The following is a 27,837-nucleotide window of genomic DNA, read 5'->3' as shown; positions in this document are numbered from 1 at the left end:
TTTTCCCCTCTATCCCTAGGTGCCTCTTCTAAATGATAGATTAAATTAAACAGCATAGTCAGAGCAGCTTCCAGTTCCCTTGCAGGCATTCTTGTAATACATGGGCTAACAGTCCACCTAATCCCATGACCGCATCGACATTAAGGTTTTGCAATATCCTAAGCCCCTTCAAGTCATCTACTTTCATTCTAGCACCAGTCAATATCCCATTCAGTACTGGAATATTTCCACCTGGATGGTACACCCTTGCAAAAATTCACTCAGTAACTCAACTATTTTTTTTGTGGAAGGTATGCACTAGTACTCATTGAAGTCATCCTTACATAGTCATTATTTCTTTTCCTCTTTATGTTTTTTTTTTTTATCTCATAGATGATAGATAAAAGGTGTGAGGTGCAGATAAGAATTGAGAAAGAAAAAAATTCACCACATAGCATAAGAACTCAACACCTAGCATACTTCAGACTTCCTTTAGCCTAATCAGCTAGCTTCCTCTTATAATTAGCTTCGGCTTCCTTACCCATCAGGTCATCCATTATTGCCTGTGTACCACTCACAAACTTGCTAATCTCCATCTCTTTATATACCTTCCACAACTTTCCTGCAACTCATGCTTAATGATGTTGCTCATCCATATAACTCTGATTTATCCTCCTGGCTATGGGTATACAGTCTGATAATGTAAGGAATATTTGAAAAATTTGTGGTCTAACACAGAGATGGTGGTTGAATCAACATCTTCATGTTTTCAGCATTTTAACATGAATGAGGAATCTGCACCTTCATTTTTTAATATCAATAAATGGATCTCTATTTAAACATGGCAGAGTAAGCTTGGAAGACAAACCTTGCAGTAGATGATTATCCACAACAACAAATGAAAAAAACTATCTAAAAAATCAATGCCATGGTGCACCATATTCTAAATCAAGAAATGGGTATGCCAAAAGCATCCTGAAGGTGGATGATGTTTGTCGACACTGAAACAAACACATTCAATGTCAAATTTTTTAAACAAATTGACAATGAATGCATTTTATAAAGAATCTGCTCAATTTTCTAATGAGATTTGCAACCACTGATGACATCTGAATCCACTACAAAGTGGAGGAAAGAACAATCAAAACAATAATTCCATTCCAAATCTCCAGTTCTGAAGAAGGAAAAGACAGTTCTATTGGCTAGCAAAGTCATTGTATCAGTGTTCTGGGATAGTAGATAATAATGATTAATTATCTTCCAAAGAATAAGACTATAAAATGAGAGTACTATGCTTACTTTCTACAATGAACACATGAAAAAAAAATCATGAGAAAAAACTTGGAATGGCCAAAAAATGCATCCAGCTTGCACATCCACAACCAAAATGGCCAAACACAAACTTGCCTTCAAATTGTTACTGCACCTCCATTATTTAGCAAATATGGCTATGCTGAACTTCTTCCTATTCCCAAAATTAAAAAATTTCTTGGCTGGAAAGAAATTTTCATCAAATGAAGAGGTTATTTGAGAAAGCTGATTTTTTTTTTTTTTTTTTTTTTTTTTTTTGTTGTTGTTGCAGTTCTTGACAAATCAACTTATAAGGATGGTAAAAATGCATTGCAGTACCAATGTATCAAGTGCAATAGTGAAAGAGGAGGAGATTATGCTGAAAAATAAAAATGATTTCAAACTAATCTGTAGCTTGTTTCTATAACAGGTCACAAACTTTTCAAAAATTCCTACATATATTCTTCAAACACTGCATGACCTTGCAAGACTTCAACGAAAGTTGGCTTTTCAGTTTGTCATAATCACCTGATTTGTAATTTCACATATAAGATGATTAAGTAAACACTAAAACTGCATCCATTATGAATTATGCCTTATCTTTATCACAACAGTATCAGAACATTAAACGTAGGATATGGAAAAACCTACACTCATCCACAGAAATTGTTTCTTGCATGAACACAACTTGTATAAGTTTTGAAATCTCATCATGTTGCCTGAGCATGAATCTTACAAACAAGAGATTATCCATTTCACAAATTTTAGAAATTCTAATCCTAAGTAGCTGCAATTTGTTTCTTTAATACAATAAATGATGATGTTTTATGAATAATCTTTCAGTTCTATCATATGAAAAAGATTCCAATCTGTTAGGCACATTATGTGGCTTACTGCACTTGCCTTGGTCAGCTAGTCCATCATTATGGAACAAGATGTGCTTCAAATTTCCTTGAAATGAAATACATTTGAAACAGCTATTTTTTGGTATTATGTATTTTCTTTGAATAAATGTTACTTGAATAAACATAAACCAGGCATATACAAGGGTGGACTAAAAAGTTCTCAGCCTCGACCATAGAATGAAAACACTATCAGTAAGATTTTTTTTTCTAAGTTGGTACATCTGTCATAAGCATCCATGTGAAATTGCAAGTCATACTATTAAGTAGTTTGTTTTATACAGCTGTCTGAAGCAAAAGTGTCGTTTGTATCCTTTGAAATGGAGAAAATTGAGTATCGTGTGGTTACAAAATTCTTTGTAGAAGAAGGTTTAATGCCAAAAGAAATTCATTCGAAGCATAAAAGTTTATGAGCACTCTTCTCCTTCATTTTTGACAATTAAGAAATGGTAAGTTTAAATGTGGCCATACTAGCCTTGAAGATGATCTACATGAAGGATGTCAAAAAAGTGTAACACCACCAGAAATCATTGATTAAGTGCACGATATGGTATTGGATGACCAGCGAGTCAAAGTGCGTGAAATTTCCGAGACTATAGGACTTTCAAAAAAACGAGTAGGATATATTTTGCATGAAGAATTGCATATGAAAAAGCTTTGCGAAAGATGGCCTTGCTCACACAGATCAAAAATGCATTTGCATGAAAATCTCTGAACAGTGCTTGGAGCGTTTTAACAAGAATAAAACTGATTTTGTGTGTCGATTTATTACTATGGATGAGACTTGGATTCACCATTACACACTAGAATCCAAACAGCAGTCAAAACAGTGAACAAAAGCTGGTAGTTCAGTGCCAAAGAAGACAAAGTCAGTTCCATCAGCAGGAAAGGTCATGGCATCGGTGTTTTAGGATACTAAAGGCATTTTGTTTATTAATTATCTTGAAAAGGGTAAAACAATAACCAGGGAATATTATTCCGATCTTTAAACCAGACTAGATGAAAAAATTCGTGAGAAAAGACCCGGTTCGCAGAAGAAAAAAATCATCTTTCATCAGGATAATGCACCTGCCCACAAAAGTGTTCTGGATAGAAAAATCAAGGGATCTGCACTATGAATTGTTGGAACATCCACCCTATTCCTCAGATTTAGCTTCCTCTGACTTCCATCTCTTCCCAAAACTCTTCCTTGATGGTCAGCGTTTTTCTTCGAATCAAGAGGTGATTGCAGTTGTAGAGGGGTATTTTGCAGATCTTACCGAGAACCACTACAGGGATGGGATAATGGTGCTGGAACATCTCTGGAATAAATGCATTAGTCTTAAGAAAGATTATGTTGAAAAATAAAAATAATTTTGAAATTATAAATTCGTTTTTTCATTCTTAGGCTGAAAATTTTTCAGACTACCCTCGTAAATAAATAAATGTTCGAAAAACACTGAACTCCATTATATAATGGAAGATTTAAGATAGATGCAGCAAATTATAAACCAATCAGTATCTCTGGAGTGGTGGTTGTTAAGGTACTGGAAAAGTTATTAAGAAAGTAATTCAGACATGGGTGGATAAATATGATGGTCTACTGAGAGTGAGACATGACGTCTTGGCATAGTAATTCATTTACATTTTTCATAATAATGTTGACAACAGAGTTGAATAAAGAAAATAGCTATATATGTTATTCCTGAATTTTCAATGATATTTGACAACACCACACATAAATCTTGTGTAAAAATATGATCAAATTCAAAAGGATACAAGGTGATATAATATGAGGTGTAGCTGACAGGCAGATGTACACTGAGTATAATAGATTATATTATTATCATATAGATATTTCCAGAGAGTGAAACCCATTAGGATGCCCCTAACCATCATTCACACAATACCTATCATTACTCGCCTTAAACTCATCTACTGTTGAAGCATTAACAACAACCTCTGGCAATCTATTCCACTCATTCACCAAAAAATCTAGTAGGCATATCCTTACTAACCACACTCTTACAGAACTTCTCTATTCATCACATATTAAAACATTTCTTTTGTGTCAATCTTATAAAAGCTCTTTAGTAACTTATACATTTTCTATCATGTCACCCTTTTTTTTTTATGCCTTTCAACTAGAATCTAACTTGTAGGTTAGGTTTCTTTTTCTATAGCAAAGCATATTTTTGTATGTTGGCTGTTTAAATGTTATAAAATTCTACATAATGTACAATTTTATAAGGCGATGAGGCCAAATATCAACCATATCATTTGCACAGTATAGCCAGATTACTGGTCTATGTGCTGTGTTGACTGCTTAGTTTTCTAGAAATTCCATATAAAAATGGCTAAAGGAACCTATTATAGTCTGAGTTGCAAAGTCTAGTTGACAAGCATAAAAAAGGGGACATGATAGAAACTTTATAAGTCCTATCTATCTGATGTATATTATAGTCCTACCTAGCTGATATATTTTTTTCTTTTCCATGATAAATAACTTGAATAAAATATGGCTTTATAAAGTCAAGGGTCTCTCTGTCTATGGTACAATGGTAATATCAAATATCAAATAAAAAATAATATCGAAGCATTGTACTGTTTATGTGACCTAATTGCATTAACGGTACATGAGTCGATCGAGGCTGAAAACAAGAGACTCAAGGTTATTCTGAACTTTCTGATGGAAAACGTAAATCATTAAAAAAAAAAAGACATCAGCAAATTAGCAGGAGAATGCAATTTCAATCCCAGGGGACATGACAGAAACTTTATAAGTTCTATCTAGCTGACAACTTCAACCCCAGAAACATTGTCAAAGTCATAGTTTCGGACCCGTTAACAAAAGAAAGCATGAAAAAACTTTCCACATCTGAAAGTGACCTGTGACACTCCAATAAGCACATTCAAATTAATAATGGTAATAAACAAGTTAAAGGACACTTGCCCCTAATTGCACATACATGCTCGACCTGATTTAACATTTGCCAAGAGGGAACAAAAATGCCAACTTTGAAGCCAACTTGAAGAAAGACGCCAAAATAGAGACAACAGTTGGATCACAGACTACTACAAACAAGCTAAACTAGTGCAAAAATCAAGTGATGCCACTAGTAGCCACCAAGGAGACCAGTATGCTGACTGCATAGGAAATGTGCAAGACCCTTGTGGTCAAGAACATGTCTCACAGAGCCTTGCATTTCCACTTCACCAACATCCGTGGCCTCAAATCCAACCTTAATAGTGTCCACCACCATCTATAGTCTGCCAAACTCCACTTACTCTTTTTAGCAGAAACACAAATCTCCCCCCCCCCAGCACTATCCATCTCAACCTTCCAAAACTGCACACTGTTTAGCTCTTTCGATGATGCCTGCACATATATCTGCTCTGACATATCCTACTAGAGAGCACCTAATCTAGAATCGCCCAACTTTGACCTTCTTTGGTTGAAAATATCCCTTCCTCACTTAGTCAAATTCATCTGTTGTCTCTATCTCTCCTAATGCCACCAGCCACTCTTTTGCTGTTAAACCTTCTTTTACAAAGAATTTTTTTAACCGCACGATACTCACTTTTATTAATTTCAAGGGATACAGACAACACTTTTGCTTCAGACAGCTACATAAAACAAACTACTTGATAGAATGACTTGCAATTTCACATGGATGCTTATGATAAATGTACCAACTTAGAAAAAAAAATCTTGCTGATAGTGTTGCCATCTGTGGTTGAGGTTGAGAACTTTTCAGACCACCCTCGTAAATCACAAAGCCTGGAATATATTCGACCCATTCCTAAGAAGGGTGACAAATCACTGCCATCTAACTACCACCCTATCTCACTCACCTCAGTCCGATCTAAAGTGATGGAGAAAACCATCAATTCTCAACTCCTACACTACCTTGAAGGCACCCAACTATTAAGCGACCACCAGTACGGATTCCATCACTGTTGATCAACAGGAGATTTACTCTCATATATCACCCATCTCTGGACAAATGCCATGGAGAAATTTGGCGAACCTCAAGTGGTTGCACTTGATATCTCCAAAGCTTTTGACAAGGCCTGGCAGAAAGGCTTACTTAGCAAACTTTCAACATTTGGACTGTTTCAGGACTTCTGCAGTTGGAATGCCAGCTTTCTGTCTGGATGCACACTACGTGCGATGGTAGGTGATTTTCTATCCTCTCACCATCCAACTAATGCTGGGGTTCCACAATGTTCTGTTCTCTCACCAAACTCTCTTAATTCTGTATATCAATGACTTACTTCAATTGATCTCCAATGCAATACACAGTATTGCAGATGACAGCATATTGCACTTCTCCCTTTTATTTGACAAACCTTATTCTACACAACTCACTTCAACCTACAGAATATCAACCACTGCCCTCAATTCTGACCACCAAGCCATCCTTCAATGGGGGCTCAGATAACCATGTCATCTTCAATACTAGTAAAACCCAGTTCTGTCTTATTTCTCACAAAAAAAGAACCATTTTCCTCCAATATTATTTTTGATAACACTCAAATTTCCAGACAAGATGAGATTTCTCTTCTTGGAATTACCCTGACATCAGGCCTCTCCTGGCATAAACACATCACAACCATTGCATTCTCAGCTTCCAAAAAACTAGGATTTCTCCTTCACTCAAGAGGTTACTTCACCTCCAAACAGCTATTAACCTTATACAAATCACGAATCCACCCAGCTATTGAATACTGATCTCACATTTTGGGGGAGCTTCTAAAAGCTCCCTCAAAATGCTTGACTCAATACAGACGAGAACAATTATGTTGATAAATGACCAATCTCTTACCAATTCACTCCCCTCACTTTCACATGGATGTTTGGTTTCTACAATTTGTGTATTCTACAAATATTTGCATGGCAAATGTTCATCTGAAATAACATCAATAATTCCCCCACTCAGTACTAAGCCCATTGGAACATGTACAGCTGCCACTCAACATTCTTTCATAGTACACCTTGAAACCCACAGAACAAGTTTCTTTTCCTCCTCCTTCATCCCTGCTCCTGCTGTACTGTGGAACAGTCTTCCCCCTGATGTATTTCCCAAAAAATACGATATACAGACTTTTAAATCAAATGTAAAAAAGTTTCTACTTTCCCAGCCCACTACCCATATATGGTACTAATCTATGGCAGACTGGCCAGGATGTCAGCTAGCCAGATGTCAAGTGGGCTCCTGATGAAGTGCCCCCCCCCCCCCACCCTTAAACATTAGAGAATATGCTAAAAATATTAATGACCTTTTAGTAGTTTGAAAATATAATAGAAGTTCCAATATTATTACTGTATGCAACTAACATTTATGTTGTATTACTATTTTAATTTAAAAAAAAAAATTTAATAAAATCATTTTTCGATGATACTTTATAAGAATATAATAAATAACTCTGAAAAAATAATTCTGATTCGGGTTATGTGAGGCTGATGCATACGTTATATAGGCTCAGATCTTTAATATTGCAACTGAGCAATGAAGCCTAGCTGGGCATTCCAGGCTGGGATCGTGATGTGCAGCTGAAGTCAACTTTGTATCGAGCTATTGCATACATTGCAAAGACAGCAAATATTTTTCCCTGTGTCAGCTCAGTTTGAGTGTGCTTTGTCAGCTCTTCACCTCATGCTTGCTGTGTTTTATAAAAAGTATGTATTTAATTAATAGGTTTTATATACTGTGGCCCTATGTCCTTTAATTTAAATATAATGTATTTTCTTTCATTGTATAAAATTAGTATAAAAATACTAGATAGTATATATGTTACTGTGAAAGACCGAAATTAGAGAATGTCGACACATACCAATACATCGGTATGTTACTGTGAAAGACCGAAATTAGAGAATGTCAATATTTTCCGGTGAATGTTGACACATACCAAATACGTCGGTGAAAGATCGAATATTTGGTTATATTATTATATATTCGAACCATCGCGGTATATGTCGACAAGCACAGATAAGCTCTGGTGGGGGTCGAAATGACAAGCCGAGAATAAGACACAACCAGAGAAAACCAACAAAAACACCATCTATTTGTTCAAGGGACTCTCGAATACTGTGCTGTTTGTCAGTCTTATGCAAGGTTTGCTGGTGCGTGCAACATTTAGGTTAGGTTAGGTTCAAAGGAAAATATTGAAGAGGAGCTGCAACCTACCACGTCTTCATATCAAGCTCTGACTGAACAACACGAGTTTATTTCTATAAAAAGAGCGGCCGCGAAAGAGAATCTTATACTGCAAGAAACGAAAATGTTACGAATCTCAAAAAGAAAATTTCCTCCTGCTCAAATCGGTGATATTGTACGAATACAAGTCCCTAATGTCGACCGTGGTCGTACAGATGTTCGAAATGTGTTGGCGGTTGTTGTTGGAATAGAAGACTCCGAATTTTATAAATTAGCAAACAAAAATGGTACCCTCAAGCAGCTTTATACCTGTAATCAGTTCGTAATTTGTAAAGAAAAGTTACTTTCCATAAATCAGATTTCTTCTCAAGAAATGTCGCTGAGAGAAGTAGCTGCAACTAATTCAAGAAGTGGAGGGCAAGGCTATACATGCTATAATTACAAAAAGAAGTGTTCCATGACTAAATGCAGTTGTAAAAGCAAGGGACTCTTGTGCAATTCAAAGTGACATAACAGATTCAGTTGTTGTAATAAATAAGTCTGTATAAAGTTAATCACATAATTTATGTGTAACTTTATTATTTTGCCAGATATAGGTCTTTCATAGTAATATATATTACTACACCAAGCGACTATGTGAATGCTGACATTCACCGGAGAATGTCTACATTTGCCAGATATCAGTCTTTCACAGTAACATATATATTTAAGCTGCAGTCTCAAATAATAATATATATGCATTATGCAAGTTCAATAAATAATGATACCTTTTATTTACTCTACAGTTAAAATTACTGTGATTGTTAAAATTGTTGTTAATAATAGATGCATCTATAAAGCATATTTCCATTGATGTGTTCTTGCAGCATATTTGTAATTGTAGATGTTCATTTTTCCCAATGTGGATTATTTTTAATTAAGTTTTTATTTCAGGAATATTATCACTACCAGCATGGAAAAGAAAAAGCATAAATCTGGATCACTGAAATGCAAAGTGCAACAAGAAGCAGGAAGGCAGGAATCAGCCAAGTGATGCAGGTTCTATTGTGTGGTATTGTAAAATCTATTACAAATTTTATAATACCACAACCACCATCCACATCAATGTACAATTCTGCAACAAATAATCAAGAAGCAAGAACCAATACTCATGGTGATGATGCAATGACTTGTGAGTTACAAGAACAGGAAAGAGCTACCTGTGAATGTAGAGACAAATACAATAGCATCCTTTCTCACCAACCCGGGCCCAGTACTTCTTCTGGCTTCATTGTCCCAAGTATATTTACTACCTGTAGTTGCTACGTCTGAACACATAGCTTCAACTAGTTACAGGAATCAGATATACCTTCAGGCATAAATGACTTGGTTTCTGAAGCACATCCTATAAATGAACCTACACAAGAAATTGAAGCATCAACTGCTGGAATCTTCCAATATCCATCACGAGCAAATATCTGAAACAGTTTTTTGCTGAACATCCATTTCAGCCGCCTGATGATCTGCCATTTGATGCTCGTTTGTATGAGAGGAAAATTATGAATCACTCGGTCCCAAGAAAATGGCTAACATATAATAAAAAAAATAGGTGCTTATATTGTTAAGGGGATAAAAATCCCTTATTGTTTTTCAGCCAGTAAGCGAAACTAAGATCGAAAAATACGATCTGTAACGTTTCATGCTGACGAATTGTCGGCGTATCCAAGCGTAAGTAACCACTTGGTAGTGCCACACCACGGCAACTCATTGCAAAGGTGGAGCAAGATCCCTCACTGTTCTTGATATTTTCTCATAATGTAAAAACACACAGCTCTTAGGAGATGTAGTACTGTTTTACATTATGAGGAGAGGTCACTACCCAGACCGGTTTCAGCCTTTTTTTTTTTGAGGTCTCATCAGTGAGTAGCTAGACCTAGAATATCAGAGTTTAAGTGAAAAGAACTTACATACTTTTGCTATACGATTGCCAGAAAGGTGTGTCACTATATTATAACATAGTATAACTAAGATAACATAGTATAGATAAGATGTCCACGCGGTTAGCCTAGTGGCTTTGCGCTTCGCAACCATATGCCTGGGGAAGGAGTGTCCTAGGTTCGATTCCCGTCTACGATGTGAGGAGCTTAAGGATCTTCCTCAGCCATAGCCAAGTTAGCCGGTCTTGGGCGTGGGCAGCAGGGTTTTTTCCGCCAGTTTATCTGGGGGTTTTCATCCCGCAAGCAGGCAAACCGGCCCAGTGAACACACAGGTTACAGTCATAAATACTTACGGCAAGGAAGGCAACAGGAAACCACCTTGCTCATAATCATCTCTCCCTAGAATAGTAGCATTTAGCTACCCTCCCGCGGCTGTATGGCAGATGGGAACCAGAAGAATAACTAAGATGAAAAGCCAACCGGCTATTTTTTTCTGGCGAGGTTGATATGTTAAGGGGAAAAAAAGATTTTTCTCCGCCAGGGGAAAAAAAAAAAAAAAAAAAAAAAAAAAAAAAAAAAAATAGCCGTTTGGCTTTTCATCTTAGTTATACTATGTTATAATATAATATAGTGACACACCTTTCTGGCAATCGTATAGCAAAAGTATGTAAGTTCTTTTCACTTAAACTCTGATATTCTAGGTCTAGCTACTCACTGATGAGACCTCAAAAAAAAAAAAAGGTTGAAACCGGTCTGGGTAGTGACCTCTCCTCATAATGTAAAACAGTACTACATCTCCTAAGAGCTGTGTGTTTTTACATTATGAGAAAATATCAAGAACAGTGAGGGATCTTGCTCCACCTTTGCAACGAGGTGCCGTGGTGTGGCACTACCAAGTGGTCACTTACGCTTGGATACGCCGACAGTTCGTCGGCATGATACGTTACAGATCGTAGTTTTCGATCTTAGTTTCGCTTACTGGCTGAAAAACAATAGGGATTTTTATCCCCTTAACATATCAACCTCGCCAGAAAAAAAAAAAAAATAGCCGTTTGGCTTTTCATCTTAGGTCCTTATATTGTTCATACTGCTTGGTCTTTGAGTCTCCCAACACTTGTAATCCATCACCCTTTGTACGTGGCTTTAGTGACTACAGGTGTATTAGTCAGGGCTTGGCTTTACACGAATCGACAACACATGTCAGAAATGTTCAGCGATTTGCAGTGTGGTTAATGATTGCACCTTAGATATTTTTTTGCATCTTCACTAATTAAAAAGAAAGAAGAAGTGTTGAAGCAGCGGAGTATTGTCATGAGGATTATAGACATCATAAAGATGTTAGGCAAGCAAGCAATTCCTTTTCGAGGTCACAGAAATAAATCAGCCTACACTCTGAATAATGAGGTTCTGAATCATGGCAATTTTTTAGCTACAGTGCAGTTGATGGCAAAATATGATCCCATTATGGTAGCTCACATTTCTGCAGTAGAAAACAAGTCTACACACAAATGATTAGAACAACAAGGAAAGGCTCAAAGTAAAGCCCATGGTGGACTTGTTACATACCTGAATAAAACAACTATTATTCAGATATGTAACAACTATTAATAAATAACATGTTAATCCAAATTATGGAGAATATGATAAAAGAAAGAATTAGTCGTGAAGTTTCTCAAGTAAAATATCATTCTATTCAAGTTTAATCAACACAAGATAATTCATCCATCAATCAGTTTACATTAATATTCGGTATGTGCTTAAAGGTGTTATCTGTGAGCAACTACTTTCAGTTGTGCCAAGTAATGATGGCACAGGACAGGGACTTTTTGATCTATTGACTGAAACATTACAACATCTTAAAATTGATCCCAAAAAATGTTTATCTGATAGTACAGATGGAGCTGCAAGCAACCATGGCCAGTATAATGGTTTACAAAGTAAAATTACTGATGTAGCTGATCAACATGTTCATATATGGTTCTATGCCCATGTCTTGAATTTAGTGAAAACTGAAACAACAAAATGTTGCATGCCTGCAGTTTCTTTTTTAAATTTGCTTCAGAATTTAGTAACCTTTGTGAAAACATTATACACGAGAATGGCTGTATGGATACGGATAGAAGTTGTTGGAAAATATCTAGGAAAAGAAAAAATGAAACGATCGAAGCTAATTGGTGAGACAAGATGGTCAGGAAAATCCAATGCAACAACAACTATGCTTGAACATTTTGATGATGCCACTGTCAGTACTTTTGTAAATCTACTAACATGCTTATCAATGATATAAGATTCAGATAAGTTTGATGCAAAAACAAAACAAGAAGCTAATGTTTTACTTCAAAGTCTTCTAAAAAAATTGAAACAATATTGACAGCATTTACTTACTTGTATACATTTGAAACTATAGCCCCGTTTTCAAGTTATTTACAGTCAAGTGGTTTAGAGATGTTTACTGCATTGAAGTTTAATAGATTGTTCTTGAACAAGAAGTTGTTCAAGAACAATCTATTAAACTTTGTAATTGCAGAAAATACAGAGAAAAATCACCATCTGTTCCTTCTGCAACAAGTTCAGAAAAGATTGTAATTGTTACCAGGTTCTTCCAACATCTATATATTCACGTGCTTCACTTACAAATATTATGCACAAGGCTCTGGGGAAAAATATGGAGTTCAAATGGACAGGAAAGAAAAATCTGCTCTTGGATGGGAAGAAGTGACAAAAACTGAAGCTCATCCTTCACAGGTTAACATGAAACCTGTGAAGGATGAGCAATGTTTATTTTCTTTCACATATATGGTTCTATGATTATAGACATCATAAAGATGTTAGGCAATTACTGTCCACCAGACTTTGATGTATTAAAGCTACTGCTTAATGATGGTGATAATATGGATTCCAGTTGCAACAAGTGTAAAATTTGTAAGACTTGACCATTGCATGTACTAAAAATTCTGGCATCCAACAGACTTTATGACAAGGCATATGATAGATAACCTTTATGAACTTAATAAAGTCATCTGCACACTATCTGTTACTCAAGTCCAATGTGAGAAGACATTTTCAAAGCTAAAGATCATAAAGACAAGGCTAAGAAATTCACTCTGAGGAGAACTTGGAATCACACATGTTCCTATCCATTGAAAAGGAATTGTTAGATGAATTGGATGCAGAGGCAATTATTGACAAATTTGCACAATCATCTAGTGAATTCAAACGATTGCTCTTAATAGAGTGGAATGAATGAAATTATGCTTTTGAACTACCTGTTAATGTGTAAAATGTTCAAGTACAAGCAAACTATTTAAAAAATCCACAATTTATTTAAAATAAAATAAAAAATAATTTAAAAATTCAGTTATAACAATCTGTATTTACATTTAGTATCTACTGTATACTGCCAGTGATATGTACAATATATGTACACTGTAATTACTAAAAAATATACATTTATTTCACAAAAATTTTAATTGTACCTTTTTTTTTCCACATGTATTTTTTTGAAAATTTTATTTATTTCTTATAAAAATTAAATGATGGCCTTATAGTTGTGGGTGGGTTCCCTCTGTCTCCTGGCAACCAATATTTTTAGACTCACTCCGCCTCTGGTACTAATGTACTATAGGTTGATCAACCAACCTATCGTTGGTTGATCAAAATAAAATCTACTATATTATATATTATTATACTATACTTTTCACCTTTTGTCATTCATTATTACCAAAACAATCAACAAATACATCTTCACCCCCTAAAAACATACTAATATTAACAAGATTTAGTCATGTTATTTAAGCACTCCTCTCATCAAATTCACCACAAAACGACTTTCTCCTTACACTCCTTCTTTCACTTTGTCTTTATTCTGTCTCTTACTTTTCACCTCTTCTTTCTTTCTTTTTTTTGTATACAAGACAGTGTTCTAATCAAATTTAACATGTGAATCTGAAAGCTGTCTTGAAGATATTAGGAAGGAAGGGTGTTGTTAGCAGAGTTACTCTCAAGTAACATGGTCACTTAAACAGAACAGGAGAGGAGAGGTCAGCAAAACAATTTCCTGCCATTCTTGCAGGAAAAGACCCAGAGAAAAACCATGATCTATGTAAATTGATACAGTAAGAAGAGCCTTAGAAGGCAGAATATAATATCTGATAATTACTAGATTCTTGACGTATAAGATTAATTTGGAGGAAAATTGTTGATAGGAAGCAAGCTATGATGTAACTTTTTTCATGCACTAACATAATAACCTGTGCACTTCCCACCACCTCTTGGTGGTGGGAAGGAATCTGAAGATGAAATCTTTCATCTTCAGGAATTTGAAGATGAAAGATAGCCAATCATGTTAAGAGATTTACTATTCCATCACTCCTTACCAAAACCTGCTGTGTATATATATCACTGAACAAAAAATACAATTGCACTGATTACAATTGATAACTTAATATATATTATAAATCACAATATATAATAAAAGTTTTTTTATATATCACTTACTTTAGGAAATAAGTTACAAATTGCATTCCACAAGTTATCTAACACCCTCTGTCCAAACTCCTCTAATCCAGCAACAAATGGGTAATCATTTATTACTCCACCCCATTCACAAGGATAGCTGAAAATAAATAAATAAATAAATAAATAAAAATGTGTGGGTATACATTCATTTTGATGTATTAAAATATTTACTAACATTTTGCAAAATTATTATACTGAATAATTTAATATTTATATATATGAAACATCAGTGTTTCAATCTGAAGAAACAATACAAAATTGATCTTGTATCGTAATGAACTGTAAAAAAGAAACACCAATATATATGATAAATAGGTAGATATAAAAATCCACATATATATAAGTGGATATACTCACATATTCACTTATGGATATCTAAGAACCTATAAGTGCATCTGTAAGTAACCACTTACCTACAATAGAATTACATAAAAGTAGATATTCATTTCTACATGGCCTGGTTTGGCTGAGTGGTTATTGTATCAGTCCTCCAGCTAAGAGACTGTGGGTTTAAATCCCACTTTGAGAATGAATGTTTTGTGATATCTTTCATTCACTCATACACGCTTATTCATATAAAAATGCATTCTCCCAAGATGGACTGGGACACCATGGGAGAAGAAGACCGAACACTCTCCAATTTAGGGAGGACCTTCCTCAGCAGCAATGATATACAGACTGAATATCATCATCATCATCATCTAGACAACCCACAATGTTTCTGTAATAAATACATGTCATTTTTATGTAATTCTATTTTAATTCTTTATTTTTCTTAATCCTTGTTACAAAAGATTAATGTAATTATATTATTATAGTTTTCATTATTATCATTATTTCAAAATTTACCTCTATTCCAAAATAGGCTGCTATTTCAAAACAGCAGCCTACTCATTTGTACAAATCAGTATCTATTCAAATCCTCTGATAATTACACATCTGCTCTTCTATTCCTCACAGCTCTTCCAAGGTTTCATCATCTACAAGTTATGCATATTCTCATTTAAATCTCTCTCTCTTTCCATTCTCCCCCCTAGTATAATTCACATATAAATTAAATTAAGCAATCAGACAGCCAATCTCCCATTCAATTCATTAATATGTTAGCAATCCCATATACCCTAGACATTTTTTAATTACTAACTTATCGAGTAGCCAATCTATCAAAGGCATTTGCAAAAATCATATATACTACTATATCAGCATCTTCAATACATTATTATTACGGGTATCTCCATGGAGTCAGTAGACTCATCGCGGGAGGCCCAAACTAGCAAAACAATATCTGTCATATCTGTTATTGAATTCATTTACAGACGAAGAGCTCACAACTAAGTCAGGCAATGAATTCCACTCGTTCACCACCCTCCAGGCAAAAAACCTTGTTCTGACACCTTTGTTAACCACACTCTTCTTTAATTTCCAGAGATGACCTCTTGTTCTTCCATCACTATCACACAGCTGAAACATTTCCCCTGCATCAATCCTATAAAAACCTTTTAGTAATTTGAATGTTTCTATCATATCCCCTCTTCTTCGCCTATCAACCAATCTCTGCAATCAACAAGCTCTCAATCTATCAATGTAGGGAGCATTTTTTATATCACTCACCAACTTGGTCACTCTTCTCTGAGCCCTCTCCACAGCCTCCTCATCTCCAAGGAATCCAGGTGACCAGACCTGAGCACAGTAATCCAAATGTGGAAGTATCAATGCTTTATAAAGGGGAATAATAACCTCTTTATCTCTGGATGTCAGTGTGTTCCTCAACAACCAAGTAATCCTATGTGCAATCTTGGACACCTTAGCAATGTGTCCTCTGAACTTCATCTCCCTATCTACCAATACCCCTAAGTCCCTAGCCTCATCAATCTCTTGGAGTACCTTTCCATCGATGTAGTACACAGCTGGTAATCTTTTAATCCCAAAATGCATGACTTTACACTTTTCCACATTGAACTGACATCCATTTTCTTTTGCCCATTTTACCAGCTTATTTAAATCCTCCTGCAAACTTTCAACATCAGCTTGATTTTTTATTGCACTACACAACTTTGCATCATCAGCAAACAACTGAATATCTCCCTTTAAGCCGTTTCCTATATCATTTATATACAAATTAAACAACATTGGCCCAAGCACAGAGCCCTGAGGCACACCACTGGTCACCTGCCTCATTCTGGACTCGGCTCCTCCATACACCACCTTATGGTATCTCTCCATGAGCCATTCTCCTATCCATATCACCAATTTAATATCCATTCCCATCTGCTCCAATTTGTGTAACAGTGTTCTATGGGGTATCCTGTCAAAAGCCTTAGCAAAATCCAGAAGTACCACTGTGTAGCCAGTTCCTTTGTCCAACTCAGATGTTATTCTATTATGAATAGTTAATAGCTTGCTAAGGCAGGATCTACCTTTAACAAAACCATGTTGGCCTCTATAGAGTATCATATCCTGATCCACCCATTCTTGAATTTTGTCTTTAACCAACTTTTCCAATACTTTTACCACTACTCCTGAGATGGTGATTGGTCTGTAATTCAATACCGCAGTTTTAGAGCCACCCTTATGCAAAGGAACCACTTTGCCTAACTTCCACTCCCTAGGGACCATACCAGAGTTCAAACTTAAATTAAATATCCAGGTAAGAGGGGTTGACAATTCATTTGCACATTCACGCAACACCCGAGCTGATATTCCATCTAAGCCTACCGCAGTGTTTGCATTTAAGTTTTGCAATATATTTAATACCTCTGATTCTTTAGCTTCAATTCTCACATTAGGTATTGCTATAGGTATAGAGATATCCTCGCTTGGGTGATAGACTTTTGAAAAGTGATCACTCAGTAACTCGACTATTACATCTGATTTTGTCACCTCAATACCATCAGCACCCACTAAGGTTATCCTTCCGAAGTCATTCTTCCTCTTACTTGCCACATAGCGGAAGAACTCTTTGGGATTACCCTTGATCTCTTTGGCTAAGGTCTTCTCATAATCTGATTTAGCTTTTCTTACTATGCTGGTAACCTTCCTAGCTTGAGCCTTGTACTGCTCATGGGTGTCCTGATCGCCTTTCTCCTTGTAAATTCTCCATAACATTTTCTTTTTTTGCAGTTCAAGCTTGATACTACTGCTCATCCATCTAATGCCTGCCTTGTTTGACCTCTTGACCATGGGGACACAATCTGATATTGCTTTCCTCAGATACCCGCTGATTTTATCCCAAGCACTGCTAACATCTTTCCCTTGCAATATGTTCTGCCATGGGATGGCTGCAAGCTCACTCCGAAGCTTGTTATAATTGCCTAACCTGTAGTTCCGTACATACCCCTTCTTAATAGAAAAATCCACAGATTTTGCAACCTCCCAAGTCAATACCACATGATCGCGAGGACACCTTACTTATGCATACGTGTCCCGTCAGTTACGTGCTGTTTCAAGTAATTATCTCGTAGAAGATGTATGAACTCCATTTCCTTTTTGCTATGTGATATTTCCTCCTTCCAATTGATATCACCATAATTAAAATCCCCCATAATAATCACTAAGCCTTCACTCATTGCACTAAGTTGCTGATGCATGAATTCAATATCTCCCCCTGTACTCCCTGGCCTATAGCAGCATCCAACTGTATATTTGGTTGCGTTGGTCACTATTTCGCACCAGACTGCCTCAAATAAACTCTCATTCACATGTCTATCATCATGATATACTACTTTATTTGGTTGCAACACATCAGCTATCATCAACAGTACTCCTCCTCCTGTTCTATCTTCTCTATCCTCCCTGAAAATACTGTACCCATCACATTCAATTCCAGTGACCACATCTTCTGCTGACAGCCAAGTTTCACTAATGCCTACAACTTTTGGTGAGATTTCACTGACTAATGCCAAAAATTCTTCTCTCTTATTTCGAATGCTTCTAGCATTGGTATACAAAAATTGCAGATTCCCTCTAGATCTTGTACCGGCTTTAGAACTGATATATAAGTCACTAACTACCGTAGTCCTATGCCGATTTTTATCCCCTCTCTTCTGCAATTTATTCTGCCTATAAGGATCAATAAATACACAATCAGTGCTAAAGTTTCTCTCTCTTCCACTCAACCTTTTCAATATTAGTTTCCCTGCCCAATAACTTCAACCTGTTCAGAAAACAATAACTTCTTCAATCGCTTATGTCCTTCCATGTTAAGATGCAGTCCATCTCTAGCATACAACTGCCTTTTTCCTTCAAACACACTCCAAACATCAACAAACTCCAGACCTCTTTTTCTGCACATTCTTGCAATCATATCATTCATTATTATTGCTCTTCTACTTAACTCGTAATTGTCAAAACGAGGCAGCACACACACTATTCTCCCATTGACACTTTTCCTCTTCACAATATCTAATAATGTTCTTAAATCTTTTCCTACCCAATTTATACTACCTCTCAGGTCATTCGTACCCACCATAACTATCATCTTGTCTGCTTCATGCCCTCTCTTTATTGCTAAAGCCACTCTTTCTATTGTCCCATCAGCCAAGCACTCCTCATGCATACCACTCTCCATACCCTTAATCATAGAATCACCATATATTTTACCACTCTTAACTTCATTCAAGTCCACACTCATGGACTCATTCTCTACACTATTCAGCATGACTCTCCCAGCTTCATTACTCAACTCTCTATTACTTACCCCCCCACTCTCACTACATCTCATTTCTTCTAGGCCACTTGTGGTTTTATTATGTTGACTCCCAATCACTCCCATACTATTTATTACTGAATCATTCACCAAAGACTCACCCATATGTAATCCTGTTCAAGTTACTTCAGCTAAAGTAATCTCTATAGTCCTAATTTCTCTGTTTAACACATTAAACTCAGCTTTAACTTCCAGTATCTCCTTACCGATCACGTCCACTTCCTCATGAAGAAGATGAAGGTCATTTTTCATTTTCATAAACTCCCGCCGAAGTTCTTCCGCTATGGTCCCGATGTTAACTTCCATTCCTAAACGCTGCAGCCTATCCCGACACTTCTCACATACGTTGACATTTTCATTCTCATTTTGCCAGACCGACCACAGATCCTTCACATTTTTCGGTGCATACATGTAGCAGTTTCCGCAACGCATCCATCGCGAAAAATCTAACGTTGAGCCAGCCTTTCGTGTAGTAGTAGAAGTCTTGCACGCCGCTGATGTACGTTTCTTGTTGGACGCCATCTTTACACGCTGATATAGTGAAACAAACGGCAGTGAAAACACAATATATACAACACAGTTCTAAACAATAATACCACTGAAGGACACTTGTTTCTAACCGATGCACAATTTGTGACAAAAAGCCACACTATATTTAACTTTAAAAACACGTTTTCTAGACTAGCTAAACTCGACCGCCACATTTACCAAGGACACTAGCGCCGCAAACTCCATTATTAAGCTATTATAAAACACAGACTATATTGTATAAGAATCCTTATTATACAATGAAACTGGAGAATTCATGACTAAACAAACACACATAATAACCACAGTAATAAGTAAATATTTCATCCTAAGTATCTTAGGACATTGTCAGTACAGTTAATTTAAACAATACTAGGAATAACATACAGTTAGGGTGCATGATTACAATGGAATCCCAATATGTGTGCAGTAGCATGTCATAGAATTAAATTAAAATATAACTGGAGGGGAGAAAAAAAAAGTACATTAAAATAAGATAACATATATATTAAAAAAAATTATTTTACACAATTTTGTATGACAATTTCCCATACTTTAGGAATAGCAAGAACACCATTATGGTTTAAATTTTTCTGTGAAGTAGGGCTTCAGCACTTTCTTTATATAAATGTTCATGTTTAAGTAAAGATTATATAAAAGTTTGGTCTTTTCCGAATGGATCCTATGGTTTTGGTGTTCAACTCCGTGTTGGGCGAGGTCAGATTTCTGCCGTTTGATAAGACGGATATGGTCTTGATGTTCCAAAATGAGTTTATGAACAGATCTACCTGTGTGTCCATAATTTACAGGAGCATAAAATTGCTCCTGTAAATATTGCATGCCAATAAAAAACTTTCTGATGCCTATCTATCAGATAGTCACCCAGCTAACTTAGAAGTCTGTTATCCAATCCCATCCATTTCAATTTATTTAACAGCTTGTCATATGGCACTATCAAAAGCTTTTATAAAATCTAAGTATACAACTGCATATACATCTCCCTTGTTCAAGACATTTGTCACCTTGTTATAGTACATAAGTAAGTTAGTAAAATATGATCCCTCCCCTTTAACAAACCCATGCTGACAAGCACAACTCTGTGGTTATACAGCTGCTATTATCAATCCATTCCTGTATCATAGTTCTCAACAACATCCTACATCACAATTCCATATACACGGAATGACTTATAATTGGCAGCCACAGCATTATCACCACCTTTATGCAGTGGAACAATTTTACATTATTTCCACTCTCTTGGAACGTGTGCCATTCTTTGTAAGACTTATTAAACAGGCTAGCCGATGCTACTGCCAATTCCCTGGGGCATTCCCTTAAGACACACAGTGATATGTCATCAAATGCATTATTAACATCAAGTTTATTTATTTCTTCATATACCTCCTACTCACTAACAATTAAGCCATCCTCTCCTATGTCTGCTATACTTGAGTTTTTCATGATTTCAACCCTGATGAGGATGAAACACCCTTATAAAATGATCACTGAATACCTCAACAATGTCTGCTACAGCCATTACCATTCTACCAGTTTCATCCTTTAATATCATTTTACCATAATCATTCTTCCTTCTACTTGCCAAATATCTAAAAAACTCTCTAGAGATATTCTTGGCCTGATTTGCTAATTTCTGCTCATGCTATGTTCTTGTTGTCATTACTAACTGAGTAACTGTCCTGGTTTGCTCATTATACAACTGATTATTACTATTATTCATCTTGTGCTGCCTCCAAAGTACCTTCTTCTTCCAAATTTCATACTTAATCCCCTCAATTCATCCATTTTACATCTACCTTATTTAGCCTTTTGAACTCTGGAATACATTCACACATTGATACTGTTATGTATTTCTTCGTCAAATTTATTTGACGCAGCATTTATTTCCTTACTGCCCAACTCCTCATTCCAAACTATAGCTCCAAGCTGTCTCCTAAGCTTGTCACAATCACCAGCCTTGTACTTCCACATATATCCATTCCTCATAGAAGTCTGCATGTGGCTAGCCATAACCTAGATGGTCACTTCATGATCACTCTCACCATCTGGAGGGAATTACAAAATCCTATTCACAATTGCATCCTCTAATGAAACTATTAGACCTAAAACTCTCGATCCTTGAGTGAGATAGCTGTCTCTCAGGAAAACGAGAAATTCATTTCCCTAATTTTTTCCTAGAGAAGGCGCTTGTGAGTCAAGCGTGGCGCACATGTGTAAGAAGAGCTCCAGATTGAGATAAGTATTCATGAGTGTTTGTTTGAGTAAGAGCTGTTGTAAAAGTTGTGTGCTACCATTATTCTTAGTGTAGGGGATTTTGTTTGCTTAAACTTAATTATGAATTCATTGTTATTATTAGACATTAGAGTGCTAACCGACAGACTAAACAGCGGCGGCTTTGTCATTCCATGACTTTAACTTAGATTTCAGTCGTTTCGTTAAGTGTGAGGTGTGTTATATGTATTCTTTCGGTTACATAAATGATTTGTAGATGTTTAGGGTGGATGGAAGGAGGGTGTGTGTGTGTGTGTGTGTGTGTGTGTGTGTGTGTGTGTGTGTGTGCGCGAAGTGTGACCTGAATGAGGAATTGATGAATGCAAACATGAAATTGATGTTAGTAGCGAGAATGTCGCGGTGAAAATGAGTGCATGTTCGAAAGAGGAGGATGGTGTGAAAGATAGGTGAAAGAATGTTAAAAAATCAGTAAAAAAGAAAATGAGTGATTTAAAACCTGTAACAGATGTTAATAAGGACAAAAGTGAGGCGAGAGTGGCGGAAGGAAATCAAATTGAGAGAATGAATGACACTGGAAATGGCATGATGCAGGTATCGAAAGTGGAAAAAATTGAAAGAATGAATGATAGCGAGAGTCGGATGCATGTTGGACCGAAAGTACAGAAGCACAGAAGGATGAATGAGAGTGAAAGTGAAAAGAGGGTGTCGAGAGTTAGAAAAAATTAGAAAGAATGAATAATAGAGAGAATGTGACGCGAGATTCGGAAGTTGAATTGGATTGGATGAGGAAAGAGATTAAATGGATACGGAATGAAATTAAGAAAATTTTAAAAACTATTAAAATTAATCATGATGGCACGAAAGAGTTAACGAAAGATGAGCGAGTGGCGTTGTATGGCCATTATTAAATGTGTGCTGGATGATAGGATGCACAAGGTATGTTTTCCAGGCAGTAAAATGAGTAGAGTGATTAAGGCATTGGATATGAGTAGGGAGCAAGCAAAGGAGTTGATGGTTTTAATCGGCACAAAATTTGACAGAGGACAAAGAGCAAGTCAGAATAGATGTCAGGAGGCCACATAGAAGGATAAAAGAGAATAGTGTGACAGGAAGGGTAGTCAGCGTGTTGCCCAGGTATGACTGTGGTGAGATGAGGCAGAGATCAAGGATTATGAATGGTATGCTGGCTGAAATGTGTGAGGAGATGGGAGTACAGTTTGTTAATGTGTGGAATGAGTTTGAAGGAAGAAGTAAACTGTATGAAAGTGATGGACTGCATTTGAGTGGTTATGGTGTGAGTCACTTGGAGAGACTGCTGCTGGAAGGTAGAGAAGTGAGTAGAGTGAGAGAGAATGAATCAGATCAAGCAGGAAGTGATGTGGAAGAGCAGGAGAGTAAGACAGGAGAGATTGAAGAGGTGGTTATGAATGAGGAAGTGAGTGGTATGAGTATAGAAAATGAGAGAATGGGTGTGCAAGAGGAGCGGGGGGGGGGGCTTAGTGTGGATGGGGGTACACAGCATGAGAAAGGGGATGCTCCGAGAGGAAGTGAGAGAATGTGTAGGCAGGAAAGAAATGGGATGACCTGGAATCAAGAGGAAACAGTTGGAATTGAAAAGGATTTTAAAATGCATAAGCAGAAGGGGAAATGGCCCAAGACGAGCATGGAGAGATCACATAGTGAGTGGTATAAGTAGAACTAGCTGTAGATCCAGAAATGAGCTGTTCTGTTTGCATACAAATGCTAGAAGTATAAGAAACAGGCAGATGAAATGGTTGCATTAATTGCGTCCATTCACCCAAAGATTGTCGGAATAAGTGAGACACGGTTGTAAGAGGACGACATTGCAACAGGAATAGAGATGGAAGGGTATGATGTGTTTCAAGAGGATAGAAGGGGTAAAAAGGGAGGGGGAGTGCTATTGATGATAGAGAAAGAGTTATGTCCATACAAAGAAGAGATGCATGAGGGAAATAGTGCCAGTGGTTTTTTGGCAGTATGGTATGAGATAGAGATGAAAGGAATCAAATACTTGGTTGGATGTTGTTATAGACCTGGTAATGTGGATGGTGGTGATAGTGAAATGTATAGTCAAATAAGCCAAGCAAATAAGAAAAGGGTGATCATTATGGGTGATTTTAATTATGGCAATATAGACTGAGATGGTAAGATAGCAACTGGAAGTAAAGAAAATGAGTTTCTTTAGTTTTTGAGGGATAACTACCTCAGACAGTATGTAACAGAGGGCACAGAAGGATTGAGGGTCTTGGATTTGGTCATCTCATCAGAGGATGTAATTATAAATGAGGTGTAAAATCATCCACCAATTGGTGAGAGTGACCATGAGGTAATTGCCAGCAGTGTGAGGACCTCTGTGAGAAAAGGGTATATGTGGAAATACAAGAGGGGTGATTATGAAGAACTCAGGAGACAGCTTGCAGGTGTAGCATGGAATGAGGAGTTAGCTGAAAAAGAGATCAAGGCAGCTTGGGGGATTTTCAAAAACTATCTAGTAGATGCAATGTCTAAGTGTATTCCAAGGGTGAGAAGGTTAAATAAGGTAGGTGTGAGATGGATGAATAAAGAGATTAAGCATGCGATACAGAGAAAAAGGGCATTGTGGAGGCAGCATAAGAGAAGTGGAAATAACCAATTCCATGAGGTCTACAAAGACGAGAAGGGGGGGACATGGTTGGTGAGGTTAGCTAAAGAGAGGTATGAACAGCAGTTAGCAAATGATGCCAAAAAGAATCCTAAGGAGTTCTTTCGATATATAGCCAGGTAAAAGAAAGAATGATTATGGAAGGATGACACTGATTGGAGAAAATGGTATAAAGACAGCTGTTGCAGAATGTGTGGTGGAGATACTTAATGAGCAGTTCATAAAGGTCTTTCAAGCTTGTGAATGTGACTTCATGGAGAGATTGTGAGCAGTTGATGATGGGGAGGAGAGACTGACTGTAAGTGAGCAAGAGGTGTTTGGGGAGTTGAGTAAACTAGATGTAAATAAGGCTGTGGGACTTGATAACATATCACCACATATTCTGAAGGAATGTGCCAGGAAGTTGACACCTGCCTTCACATATTTTTTTAATAAGAGTCTTGCACTTGGTCAAGTTCCTAAGGAGTGGAAGGAAGGCAAGATGGTGCCACTTCATAAAGGAGGTGATCGAACTCAAGCATCAAACTACAGGCCTATCTGTCTATCAGGTGTTGTGGTTAAGTTGTTGGAGAAGCTAGGATCCAGAATTGGGTTGGCAACAATGGTATTATCTTTGATGGACAGCATGGATTTGCTAAAGGGCAGTCATGTTTTAGTAATTTACTTACTTATTACAATAAAGTGACTGCTTCCTTGGACAGAGGAGAAGGAAACACAGTAATATACTTGGATTTCGCAAAGGCTTTTGATAGAGTACCTCATGATAAGTTGATAGTCAAACTATTGCAGATGGGGTTAGATATTAGATTAGTGAATTGGATTGGAGACTGGCTATCTGATAGGTATCAACAAGTTGTGTATGGGGAGCGATATCCAGGAAAAGGAAAGTCACTAGTGGAGTGCCTCAGGGGTTTGTTTGGGGGCCACTACTGTTCAACTTGCATATTTAAGTTTGGAAGAACCATGAAGAGTAGTGAAGATGTTGTGACCTTACAAGAAGACTTGAATAAATTGAGTGATTGGGCATGGAAATGGAGATGTGAGTTCAATGTTGCAAAATGTAAGGTTTTAAAATTTGGAAAACAAAGATGGGATGCAGAATTTATGCTTGGTGAGGATATATTATTGGAGGTGGAAGAAATAAGAGATCCGGGGGTGATAAGTGGATAAGGATCTGAAATTTAGGGAACACCTACCCAAAATTGTGAAGACAACACAAAGGCTTCTGGGAATGATGTGGAGAACACTGACTAGTAGAAGTAGGGAGATTCTTGTTCCATTGTGTAAAGCTTTGATTAGGCCACACATGGACTATTGTGTCCAGATTTGGTCACCTGGTTTTCAGAAGGATGAAGAGATGTTGGAAAGGATCCAAAGGTGATTGACTAAAGTAGTTTCTGACCTCTGGAATGTCGAGTATGAGGAAAGACTGAGGTTGTAATTTGCAGAGTCTGGTGGACAGGAGGAAGGGGGGGGGATATGATAGAGACCTACAAGTTGGTAAGGGGTTGTTATAGGATCAATGCTGGAGAAGTTCCACAGAAAATAGTGGGATATCCAGGGAGAACCAGAGGTCATCTCTGGAAACTGTATAAAGAGTGTATGAATAGGGGGAGTGAGAGGCAGGTTTTTTTCGTGCAGAGTTGTGAATAATTGGAATGCCTTGCCTGAGAGTGTGGTGTCTGCAAGGAGTTTGGATGTATTCAAGGCACGGTATGATGAGCTGTGTGTGTGTGTATGTGATAAAAGGACCTTCCAGATAAGTCTTTGACTCCATGAGGTCTTGGGGTAATAATAATTCCCAAATGCTATAGCTTCATTCCAATGTATGCCGTCATAATTCAAATCATCCATAATAATCTCCCCCCCCTTCCATTTTTCACTAGCCCAAGTTGTTCATACATTTCTTCATCGCTACCTTCCACATTCCATGGCCTATAGCAGCATCCAACTACATGCCTTCCTATCAACCTTGCCTTGAATTTAAGGACATGAGGTCAAATATAATTCCACCTCAAACCACACTGCCTCAAAACCATTGCACTATTTCTCTCCTTCGTGTTTACCACATATGGACACAATTCCCCCTGCTATCAGAAGCAGCACTCCTTTTTGTCCTTGCAAAAAGCACATACACTGTACCCATCCATATCTATTCGCATCAGCATAATCTTCATTCATCTATGTTCGACTTATTTCACTGATTTTGGGACTTAGAAATAAACATGAATGAGTTGTAATTACTCCCGTTTTTATTATTAAAATGTAGTGATTACAGAACTGCAACTCTAGTTCTCTTCAAATATATTGAAAGATAAATGAAGGGAGTTGAAAGAGTTGACAAGAGCCTGTTGTTCTAATACATTCACTTGTGGATGCATTTCATTTCAATTACAGCCAAGGAAATTAAAAAAAAAAAAAAAAAAGAAATTAGGGCTCTTAATTTTCCCCTGCTGTACAAGACTAGATCTCAACCTTCAGTTGAAAATTCCTGTAAAGGGTCTTTATGTCCTTATTAAGATTCAGATCTATGTCAACCTTGCAATTGTGCAATGAATAAACAATAAATAAATTACATACAGCAGTGTGAGTACCACCATGAGAAAGGGGTGCAACTACCAGGCTGGTAATTGTGAAGATTTAAGGGTACAGCTTGAAGGGGTAGCATGGAATGAAGAGTAAATTGGAAAACAGATCAATGCAGTTTGAAGGATATTCAAGAACTATCTAGTAGAAGCAATGTCTAAATGTATTCTATGGGTCAGAAAGTTAAAAAAAAGGTAAGTGTGAAATGGATGAATGAAGAGATTAAGCACGTGATACAGAGAAAAAAGGCATTATAGAGGAAGCATAAAAGAAGTGGTAATAACCAATTCCATGAGGATTACAAAGACCAGGCAAGGAGGGTGACTTGGTTGGTAAGGGTAGCAAAAGTAAAGCATGAGCA

The 27,837-nt window shown here is 36.9% G+C and overlaps 1 protein-coding gene across 1 annotated transcript in view; it reads right to left on the bottom strand.

The window, feature by feature from the left end:
* Positions 1 to 27,837, bottom strand: part of LOC150100219 (telomerase protein component 1-like) — a 1,179,105-nt gene that overhangs the window by 641,375 nt on the left and 509,893 nt on the right. The window contains exon 22 of the mRNA XM_090402391.1: positions 14,725 to 14,842. Coding sequence (XP_090258517.1) covers positions 14,725 to 14,842 — 118 coding nt within the window. The remainder of the gene's footprint in view (positions 1 to 14,724; positions 14,843 to 27,837) is intronic.

Source organism: Typopeltis vanoorti, chromosome 13 (assembly GCF_054136105.1).
Source record: "Typopeltis vanoorti isolate ZY-2024b chromosome 13, IOZ_Tvanoo_1.0, whole genome shotgun sequence".
Classification (NCBI taxonomy): domain Eukaryota; kingdom Metazoa; phylum Arthropoda; class Arachnida; order Uropygi; family Thelyphonidae; genus Typopeltis; species Typopeltis vanoorti.
Note: the sequence above shows the minus strand (reverse complement) of the source record. Positions and strands in the feature narration are given on the sequence as shown.